An 11543-nucleotide genomic window follows, 5' to 3' on the forward strand; every position below is an offset into this window, starting at 1 on the left:
CCCTACTCTAGTAATTTTTTTAGTTTTACTTTAATTTAGGTTTAAGAATATATTTGTAAATAAATTTTCTTTGTAAGTTGTATTGAAATTGTAAATAAATTGATGAGGAACCGTATGATTTTATTTGAAGAGAAATTTTTAATTAAATAATAAAAAATCTGGTCAAACGCGACCCACAACTTTGATCTCTAAAAATACCACCGAACAGGTTGCTGTCATTTTTGTATCCAATTAACTGACGTCATTTTAGCGCTGTACCTAATAGCTTCTTCCCTTTTCGTCGAAGGTAGTTTCTGGGCAAGATGAAATAAAACTAAAAATGTTTCAAACTTTAATGAATACCAACCTAACTAATAGTAACATAAAAAATTACAGCTTCAACTAAATATAGCACCGAGGATATTTTTTATTTATTTACCTAAGGATTGGATTGGGCATGGAAAGAGTAAACTCTTACGTAGTGATTTTGGGCAAATCCTCCAGTTGGGAGAGGCCTTTAGTCCAGCAGTGAACATGTGGACAACGATGATGTTGATGACCTAAGGATATATTAGCAGAAAATAACAATGTTTGAGGCCTACTTGGAAATAGATCGAAGGCCTTATGATCAGTTAAGATGCTAACCCCTAAAGCTCAGCTTCGTTGAGACGTTCTAAATCATGATTTTTTACTTCTTCAATACTATCCGGCAACGCTAATCCTTTGGTCTCCGGCAGCAAGAGACAGACCAACGCACCAAAGAGCGGCGCCAGACCGACAATGACTGTCGGCATCCACGGCACCGTCTTAGACAAATCGGAGACAAACGGCGCTAGCATGGATCCAACGCGCATGCTTGTCGAACATGCTCCCATGCCCATGTTCCTCACAACAGTGGGGAACAGCTCTGATGAATATATATGCAGACTTGTACACACTATTGTCACACAGCTACCTCCGATGCAGCCCAAGGTCAAAGTTATCCAGAATATCTTCGGAACGACTCCCAAAGCCAGAACGCATAATCCGCCCAAAGCGAAAAATGTAACGCACACTGTCTTGCGTCCAAAAATTTTCAGGAGCAAAACGGATGCAAATACTGCTGGTGCCTGAAAAATATATGGATTTAATACGACATCAATTAAAATTAATCTATAAAAATACTTGCAATTTATTAGCCCTTGTCTGCAATCTAGGAGAGATACTGGTTAGTTATGATGCAGCCTAAGATGGTAGCGGGTTAACCCGTTAGGGGTATGGTATATTTAACACATATCCTTAAACGGAATCATGCCAGAACGTTAAATCGCTTTGCAGTCAATTATTTTCGGTATCGAAGTTACTAGCCACAAAAAATCTTAAGTTACTAAGTCCTTAGGTGCCTCTGCCAGAGTTTTACCATACAAGACTACACCGGTCTAATGTACAGGCCACGCTCCGTCGACAAGGAGCAATTTTGCAACAGAATTTTAAGACAGTTATCCTCAACCGATTTGGCTGAAATTTAGCATACACGTTTGGTTTGCATGACAATGCAGTGTATTGACATCACTTATTACTGCTACCCGCGTTAATTACGATTTTAAAAAACCTTTTGTTTTCCTGGGATAAAATGGAGCCTATGTTACTTTCCATTCTTCGAAACAACTCTATGCCAAACATCAAGTTGATTGGTTCATGGTTGCTTACTTAGAGCGTACAGGAAGGACATCGCATTTGTAATATTAGTAGGTACGGACGACAGACTCCCAAAGATGGGACCAATTATTTTTTGCAGTTCGAGTTCGTAAAGAGTCGAAGTACTAAACCAAATAGTTCTGGAGCATACTTTCCAAAATTAAGAACAATCAAATTAAACAAAAATTATGTAAAACTACATTTATAAAGTTTATCTGGTATTATCAGCTTAACATGTTTTGGTTGTCATCCTCGACGCATTTTAAAGAGATTAGTTTTACAAGACCTGATACTGATTTGGCTGCTAGATAGTAAAACAACTTGAAGTTTTTATTATATATTACGAACACGGTATAAAAACTGCATCTGAAATAATATTAATGTTAACATTTCAATAAACGCGTACCCATTTTTTTTTCTTTATATTGGAACCTACCGTGACCTATACAGTTGTCGCCACTTCTCCTCTTCCCGCGGATGTCATCTATCGACTAAATGTCCGTTCACACAGACCGGCTCGGACAGAATCGGACGGTGCTCTTCTTTTCACACAGACCTCCGGCGTGCGTACGGTTGGAACTGGCCGGAGCGACCAAGCTCTGGGTCACATAGACCGGCTGGTCGGCTACACGAGCGCGAAAGAGTACGCAAACGGAGCTGTTCGGAAGAGCGCGTCATCAGAAATCATACGTAGCCGGTCGGCTCCTTTTATTTTTCCACACTAACCGCGTAAACTTTACTCTCCGGCATTCTCAATAACAAAAGAGGTGGTATGTAAAAATAAACCTTATTTCAACTATCCAATACTCTATTTTAATCGCTATCAAAATCTGCTCTCCAGTCCGAGCCGGTCTGTGTAAGCGGACACTAACAGCAGCGTCCTATGTGCTACTACTACCACCAACACGTCAGGCGCGGTGATTATGGGCAAACTCCCTTTGGAGAAGCCTTTAGTCCAGCAGTGGGCTGTTATAGGCTAGATCGATTTTGAATTAACCCAGGCCATCCCTACGCAAATTTGTCCAGCGAGCCAAACGCGATCAATGGATACATCTGTTTGACGGTGGATTGGCGCAGTGGCCAGCGACCCTGCTCTACGAGTTCAAGGCCATGGGTTAGATTCCCACAACTGGAAAATGTTTGTGCGATGAACATAAATGTTTATCAGTATCTGAGTGTTTATCTGTATATAATAAGTATTAATGTATCTTATGTATATATGTATTTATGCTTAAGTCATCTACCAGAAAAAAACTCTTGCCTTTGAGCACAGGAGAAAGAACATACAGAAACCACCGTGTACACGACCAATATTGAAGCAGCAGAAACTACTCCACTTTAGTAGTCTCGAACAGGCGGTCAGGTCTATTTAGCATCAGAGCATCAGATATCATTATCAACCCATTAGCGGCCAACTTGCAGGGCACGGGTCTCCTCTCAGAATGAGAAGGGAGAAGGGTTTAGGCCGTAGTCTACCATTCTGGCCAAGTGTGGATTGGTAGACTTCACACGCCCTTGGGAACTTTATGGAGAACTCTCAGGCATACAGGTTCATACAAATATCCATCAGTCATCTAAATACCCATAACACAGTTACGCTTACTAGGGGCTAGATACTAGATAGCAATGTGTGTACTGTCGTAGTATATCCATACATATGTTTTTAAGAGCCATGATACCAATAAAGTTACCTGAATAAGTCCAACAGTTGCAACAGTAATGAATGGATCTTTACTGGTCTGACTGATGTACTGGTTGAACCCGAAGTACGTTAGTCCAATGATCGTCCAAATGGTACAGGAGCTGACAGTTTTCATCAGAAGGCCAGCTTTAAAGAGATCACTGTAGTTCGGCTTCACTGCGGAAGACTTTTCCTTTATTTCTTCAGACATCTTCTTTAACGTTTCCCGTACATTTTCTGCGGGGAGACCGTTCCTGGAGTAAAATATATATTTATTAGAGTTTCTGACATTTCATCATCCCTTCAACCGATTACGTCAACTGCTGGACATAAGTCTTTGGTAGGGATTTCCAAATTCCACTGTGTTGGGCTGCTTGTTTCCAGCGGCTTGTTGTCGTCTGTCCGCTGCATTTACCTGTGTGGGGTGGTCATATCGACCCCTTGGGACCCCAACGTCCATCGGTTCTCGGGGTTATGTCTGTAACTCTACTTCTTCGGACCTCATTTCTAATTTGATCACGTAGATATACTCCAAAAACTGCATATTTTGATAAAACTTTAAATTGATACTTAGGTACCTACTACAGTGCTTGGTATAGTCTGCAAGTATATGCAGCAACAACCAGGGTTAAAGTTTCAAAATAACTTTTGCAACAATGCCTTTGCCATGATCACCAAAATTCTTAAAATGTGTTACCCCTACACAGTAATCAATTAAGGCCTGATCAGGAAAATAGAAACCCTGTTCTGGTGGCGCCACATTTGCATGGCAATACACCTGACAGAGTAAGTATAGAAAAAAATAGATCCATTTTTTTTATATTTTATATCATTTTTAGCAACATTACGAGGGTTTTTATTGTCATGTTCAGGTTTAACTATGCCAGCTACGGTAGAAGGAGATAGGGACGATTATCATAATTTTCACATCTCATAAAAAATACCAGAAAGTCTTCTGCCTAGAAGGTCCTATCATAAAAATAACAACTTTTGTTCCACGATTTATCAAAATTCAGTATTAATTTACTTCATACAATAAATAAATCATGTTATATCTGTTAACTGACATTACACTGTGAAACCAAAACTTATATGTAATCAGCGAAACAGTCACCATACTTTACCGCCCCTTTTGCCAAACCATTGCGAGAAGCATAACAGAATACAGTAACAAGTAGAGTACTTATATATGTAAAATATTGAATATTTTACAAACTATCGAGTTAAAAAAAGTTATTCGTGTTAATGTAAACACTTGCGGGTAGAAGGCTTTCTTATATATTTTATTCAACACCACGTTCAATTCATTTAATAGGTGGATAGCCGACATCAAACTAGTCGCAGGAAGTCGTTGGACGCAAGTAGAACAAAATCGTGAAATTTGAAACGTCCTACCCAAACCCTACGTCAATTGGCTTCGGCTTCATTTTTGTGCGGGACCGAGTTCGATCTCTGAAACACACGCTTTTTCGGAATTAAGTGCGTTTTCTAAGCAATAATATATATGTCTTGTTAAGTTGTTTCAACGGGGAAGGAAAATATCGTGATGTATGGCCTTAACCCCTCTCGTTGTAGGAGACCCGTGCCCTGTAGTGGGCCAGTAATTAGTTGATATGTTGTACACTTATTAAGAAGATTGAAAACGAGCTCAGTTTATAATGCTTTTTTTGTAATAATATTTGACGGACAAAGCAGATCTCCCACCTGATGTGAAAAACCATCGCCTATAAACAGAGCAGCATTTCGTAGGGTATGCAAGGAATACGCCCTGCAACGTGTCGCTCTGTTTCCATCAACCTGAGGCGTTAAGATTAGGAGTAGGTGTTAAGCCTAGGTATTAACACCGGCACCCACGAACCTCAGACAGGAATAGGAACATTATTGCAACAATGGTGCTTAGCGACAGCAATAAGCAAGTTTTAACTTCTAATACTGCCGTTGATGCTTACATCTCCGCAGCTCTGCTCACAATCTTCGACGCCTGCTCAACCTTGCCCACGCTGACCAACCAGCGCGGTGACTCCGACAACACGAAGAAGTACCCCAAATATATCAGCGGAGGCACCGCCATCGCCAAACTGTACGTGTTCCAACTCCTGTAGTAATACGCGAAAATCGGTATCGTTATATGCCCCATAATAAACGGGATTTGAAAGAGACAGCCGCATATCTCTCTGTACTTAATCCCAACAGTCTCCATAATTATGACGAAAGAGATGACCATAGTTCCAGACGCTGCGACTCCTAAAAGGAATCTTAGGAACGCGAAGGCGATGTAGTTGGAAGGGAACGGGACAGCGAATCCGACTGCAATGACTGAAGTGATTGCTGCTAGGAACGCGTTCTTTCTGCCGTATCTGAAAAAGAAAGAAATAATTGACCCTTTTTTTCTCCTCTTCCCACGGGTGTCGTACGAGGCGACTAAGGGAATATAACGGGCAACAGCGTCCTGTGTGCCACTACTACCATCTACTGCGAACACCATTGTGCCCCGCGTGATGATTGTGGCTAAACCTTCTCATTGGCAGAAGCCTTTAATCCAGGAGTGGACTGTGGTGTGTGTGTGGTTGGCTTTTGATGATGAACCTTTTTGACACAGTGATGAGCGCTTTGGTCTTATAAGTGGGCAGTCCCGGATCCGTAAGTAAGTACAAAAAACAATGATGGCAAATGGTGTGGCAGAACAACGCGAGGTCTACCTTAGATTCACAGTCACTTTCCCGGAAGTCTTCGCCAACCTGGACGGCCTGTTAGGCTTATTTATTTTATTTATACTCTTTATTTTTACACCACTCAGAAAAACTAGAAAAAAAAGAACAAACACATGAGGAATGAAGCAGGATAGAAAAGGCGGCCTTATCGATAAGTAGTTATCTCTGCCAGGCCACCTTAGGATTAACTATAAAGAAAAACGAATAGGTGGGGTACCTACACTATTTAGAACATACATACGAATTAGTATGTAGATACATACTAATTCATAAACCAGACTACACAAATACAACAATACTGTTGATAAATATAAAAAATAAATATACTAATACATATTTAAATTTTTAACATACCATAAATACTTAAATATGAGTTTGAGTAGATAAATAAATAATAATAGTCTTCTTTATTGAGCGAGATAATGAGCCTTAACAGCATTTTTAAATATGCCCAGTGACTTCGACTGTCAATGGAACTGCATTCCACAATTCAGTAGCTTTGACAGTGAACGAATGCTATGTGAGTGAGGCTTCTGGGTTGACTGGAGTAGCGATCAACGGAGAAGTTTGACATACAACAAGAGTAGCGTAGAACGGCGCAGTGAGAAGAAGAACGCTTACCTGTCAGAGAGGAACCCGAACATGACGCTGCCCAGCAAGACCCCCAGCTGTAACACCATCTGCGCGAAGCTCGCCATCCACGTGCGCTCGCATACCAGCCCCCACTGCGTGATGATGGTGTTCTCGAACGGCGCGCTGTCGTACCCGTACTCCGCGCAGTCGGCGTAGCAAGTCATGTTTTTGCCCACTCTGCTAGAGTTGTCCCCGAAGTCCTTGCACCAGAACACCAAGTTCGGGGTCAGGAATATGATCGCCATTTGCACCCATGCTGAAGACAGCTTCACTAGCGACACCGTCACTATCACCAGGAACTGCCATTTGCCGAAATGTCCAATCAAAGTCGCAAAGGCATCTTCCTTTTTGTTCGGAGTGAACTGTACTTTTTCTGGCATTTTTACGTTTATATTCTCGATGAAGTGTAGCTATGGCGGATGCATTTTCTATTTTGATTGCAGTGTTGTGCTATCTGTGACAGAATCGACTCGCTATAGTAATAAATACAGCGTACACGAGTGTTTATGAGTCATGTATTTCTTTGAAATCAATAACCAAACACTATGTCTATGGAGCCATGAAAAAAGTCAAGGTTCTATCATAAGGAACGCTTGAATGCTGTCCTGTATATATTTTCGTCTACCCGTCCGTCTGCCTCGATGGTCTAGTAGTTAGTCGGTTTAACTACGGACCATGAGGTCCTTCCTGGGTACGAATCCAAGAAATCGTGTTTTTCTGTTAAATAATTTAATTCTTAGTACCATCCCGGAGTAAGGTCGGCGGTGTCAACCCAAGTGTCTCTGAGAGCACGTTAAGCCGTTAAGCAGTCGTAAATAATTAGTTTTTTGGAACTGATGACTAGGAACATATATAATATTTAAAAAAGGCGAATATAAAGGATCTTTTCAACAAACCACAGCATTGCAAATATGTACTTGCAATTAGTGCGAATAATTCAGGAATATTATACCTACCTAGTACCTACTTATCAATTGAGTAGGTATTAAGTACAAGTATTATAATATTATTATCATATCATAGATAATTTGGTCTTAGAAATCTATCTTGAGTTTATCGTTTGCGCACTAAGGGACTTTAAAAATATAAAAAAAAAATCCATAAGTCAAAATCGGCGATATATTTGCAAAGTATTTGGGGTAAGTATATATAGTTCAATATTCTAACAATATTGATTTGCCGTCGCTTTTCATTGTTGAGAATATAATGAATGTTAGAAAACATATGCACCAATAAAAAAAGAACTCTGATAGTCATTTATCATAGGGAATTCAAAGTATTTTAAATAACGCAAAACAAGAGTAGGTCCCCGGGACGGGCATTTGCGATTGGCAATGTTTAAGTGATTGATGGTTTCAAATAGTGGGTGATTAAGGCTTTAAGGCTCGAAGAGCAAGAACAGATATATTATACGCCCACACCACGTTTGTTTTTTTTTTCGTTTTACTCAATTTTGACATAAATATGACGATTCAAATGTTCTGAATCTATCCCCGTCGGCCGATTTTTTTCCATCACGTGTAGGTATTTATTTATGTATTTTTTTTCAAATTTCAAAAATTTGGTTTTTTTTTTAATTTTTTTGCGCGACAATGTTACAAATAGCGTATATACAAACAGTGTATGTACAAAATAAGTTTTAGCTAGTTGTAAGAGAAAGAAGGGAAGTGCCGAAGCTGATTTTTATGGTAGGTGGTACATGCGCGCATGCGCAGTATTCGCTGTGACTCCACAACAGTTAAGTGAAAACTTGTCAATTAATTGTTTACGTTTTGTATCAAATATTTTGGTAAGTTTTGCATAAAGTTTATGTTCCCTATATTAGTTTTGAGTGTTTAATGTGTTTATGTATTTTTTTATCAGCAGAAACAATAAATATAAAATAGGTATATGGTCAGCAGCAATGCTTGCTGATTTCTGTTGGTCAATTCGCCGAGAAACTCCAATAAGTAGAAAAGGAAAAAAACTACAAAATAACAAATTTTCTCACCATATAATGAGATACCTGACCGATGTTTGTTCATTTTGTGACTATAATTTAGGATTTTTCAATGTAAAACTTAGACTGTAATATTTATTCATTTCGTTATAATAATTGATGTTTTAATAATATTATTTGTTAATTAAATATTATATTAGAATTTGGAAATCTACGTGTGGTACTTCAGATTTAATTGTATGTCAGATTCCGTGTTTAGAGCACAAAATATGAAGAATTCATGCATGAAAACAAGGAGGAGAAAAAACAATTTTTTTTTTGCAGACCATGTAATTATTAACTGATATTAGATTTTTAATAATTTAAGGAAGTACTTACGTATTATTGACTATTTTATTTACATTATATAATTCTAGATAAATATATATTATTTTAACTTCTATCTTCGGCGATACTTATTTAGGCATTTCCTTGTTCCGTGAAAACAGAAATATAGCGCTTAATTATGATGATGGAACGTAACATTTGTGAACAGCGTAGTTGGCTGGTAATCGGTTACCTATTCTTGTAAAAAAATGTGAACACATATTTTGTAGTAAAAAAACGTGTGTGTACTTAAGTAGAAGTTATACTTCTTTGGCGTAACAAGATAAAAACTTTCAAAAATTTCATCTTTCGCCAAAAATAGAAAAAAGGTATTTAATACATAGAAAGTTTTATTATAACGCATTATCTAGTTATCTCATTCTCGGACCGCCAAGTTTCACTCAACATTGAAATTCGAGATTTTTGTACAATTTAATCAATTAAATCACCGGAATGAGCCCGCAGACTTTAACAATTTAAAGTGTACACTGTCAAAGCTTTTTTTGAAAAACTAAAATGTTGACTATAGCTAACTTCAAGGTGTCGGTTTGTCGTGACGGTGTGCACGCGCATCGTAAATATTTACACTCATAATTTTTACTATGAATAACTTCACAAATATCTAGTTTCCACGCCAACTCGACCGGTACATTCACCGACTTGAATAGCAAAGCGGAGATATTTGTTCCCCAAACAAAAAAGGAATGAAAATAAACTGGCATCTTTAATTATAAATCCTACAGATAGTGTGTTAGTGTCGTGGCCTACGTGGGTACTGGATGGCAACTGCGATATCGGCATGCGTCAATTTAAACAATGATTCCTCAAAAGGTTTGTATGGGAGCTATAATAAAACTTATGTCATTCACTTTAACATTAATTGAGCTCACTGTTTCTTAATAACCAATTCATTGCCCACTGTTGGGCACAGGGCTCTTATCTCATCCTTCTTCTGTAGTTTTAGCAACCCGATAAACAACTACCAATTAGATGTTGCCCGCGACTTCGTCTGCATTTGTGCGGTTCTTTTAAAACTCGTGAGAACAGTTGGTTCCAGGTTCCGGGATAAAGAGTATAAGTATATTATATCCGTCTCCAGCAGGAGTAGCTCAGGCAGGAGACAAAAATTATATCCCCTGACATTAACGTGTCCACCTGCTGAATATGGAATTGGTAGAAGTTGACCCCCGTTTTTTATTACACTGTACACATATATTATTATTTGGATATTATTTCCACTTGTGCGCCAGTGCTGTGAGTTGATAAAGCTGTGGGAGAAGATAAATTTGTATCCTTTCCCCGGGGAGATAATTGTCTCCTGCCTCCTGTACGCAAAACTGAATGAAAATATGTACAGCGGTGGAGTCGGACAAAGTTAACATACACGCAAATCCATGCGAACGTATGTTTGTTTGTGTTTCCTAACAAAGCAAGCTATCCACTTGGTCCTTGGCACAGAATTAGTTGAATGGACCGAAAGTATATTTTTATCCTAGGAAAACAAACCGCTCCCATGGGATTTGCAATAAAACAGCAAAAAACGCGAAGGAAAAACGCGGGCAAATTCTAGTATATAAATAGAACTAACAAACAAAGAGACACAATTTCGAATTTATATTATAAGTACAAGTGTAGACTAATAACAATACAAATGCACCAATACTTATCTTTGTCAAATGCCCCAATTATGAATTATTTGCCTTTGATATTGACTCATAGTTATTTCAAAAAAACACTTGTTTTTAAACGCAATCACTTAAAAACATCGCAACTTTTTTAAACACTCACCTTAACTTCCTTTCTTTTTTTAAAATTATATTTCGCAACTTTTTCTAAACGCAGAAACTAACAGGCGTCAGTTCACCACAGAGTAAAGACTAACAAGATAGGAATCAGAATTCAGCGTAGCCTGTAAGTTAGTCATACATTGCATGTTCACTGTACACATACGTATAAAAATAGCACGGGAGATATAAACATAGCAGTTGAATCGTACGGGATTTCCGAAATTCCAGCCAGTCATGCTTACGTGCAGGGAATTGTGTTCTGTAACTAATAGTAAAGATTAAATCTATCAAATTCACAGTAGCTTTAAGCAATATTGAAAATAATTGAAGTACCTATTTTTCAAACTGGTGATAAATATTATAACATTAATTACTTCGTTTTCAAACTTTTAAGAAGCTGATCAAATGAAGTGTGTTTCTATTGGATTTTTTTTGTTCGTTCGTTGAATTGATTGAATTGCTACCGCCACCGCACTGCGCCGCTGTCACTCGATATAGGATGCTTCTTATAACCGTTTTAGTCTTTAAAAGTTAATATCTATAATCTCTTTTCTCTTGTTATGTCTTATTATATTAGAGGATGAACACTTCGAGAAAATATCTGTATAAAATCGTAATAACCGAAATATAGTATTCTTTATTTTGTGCCGAAGTTTTAATGAATATGATATCCGTTTTAAGTAACTTTGCAATTATTTTCCATCTAAAAAATTTTACTTTCATGAAAACTTTTTTTTCTGTGTCTTGTCTTGGTTAAAGCTTTGTGTTAG

The 11543-nt window shown here is 38.1% G+C and overlaps 1 protein-coding gene across 1 annotated transcript; it reads right to left on the minus strand.

Moving 5' to 3' along the window:
* Positions 1–318: 318 nt before the first annotated feature.
* Positions 319–10849, minus strand: LOC120633686 (solute carrier family 22 member 12-like). Its single transcript, XM_039904000.1, has 5 exons — positions 10775–10849; positions 6670–7135; positions 5287–5694; positions 3348–3591; positions 319–1088 (listed from the first exon to the last, which is right to left on the minus strand). Exons 2-5 carry the CDS (start codon positions 7059–7061, stop codon positions 627–629), a joined length of 1506 nt encoding a protein of 501 aa, XP_039759934.1. The 5' UTR covers positions 7062–7135; positions 10775–10849; the 3' UTR covers positions 319–626.
* Between the last annotated feature and the right edge of the window lie 694 nt (positions 10850–11543).

This window comes from Pararge aegeria, chromosome 22, assembly GCF_905163445.1.
Source record: "Pararge aegeria chromosome 22, ilParAegt1.1, whole genome shotgun sequence".
NCBI lineage: Eukaryota > Metazoa > Arthropoda > Insecta > Lepidoptera > Nymphalidae > Pararge > Pararge aegeria.

What these genes read in the sequence shown, in the direction of transcription:
- LOC120633686 (XM_039904000.1), bottom strand. Translation starts at nt 7,061, where the DNA reads ATGCCAGAAAAAGTACAGTTCACTCCGAACAAAAAGGAAGATGCCTTT. An exon ending in TTCGGGTTCCTCTCTGACAG is followed by an intron (nt 5,695 to 6,669) that starts GTAAGCGTTCTT and finishes TTTCTTTTTCAG; the next exon opens with ATACGGCAGAAAGAACGCGT. An exon ending in CAACTGTTGGACTTATTCAG is followed by an intron (nt 1,089 to 3,347) that starts GTAACTTTATTG and finishes TATATTTTTCAG; the next exon opens with GCACCAGCAGTATTTGCATC.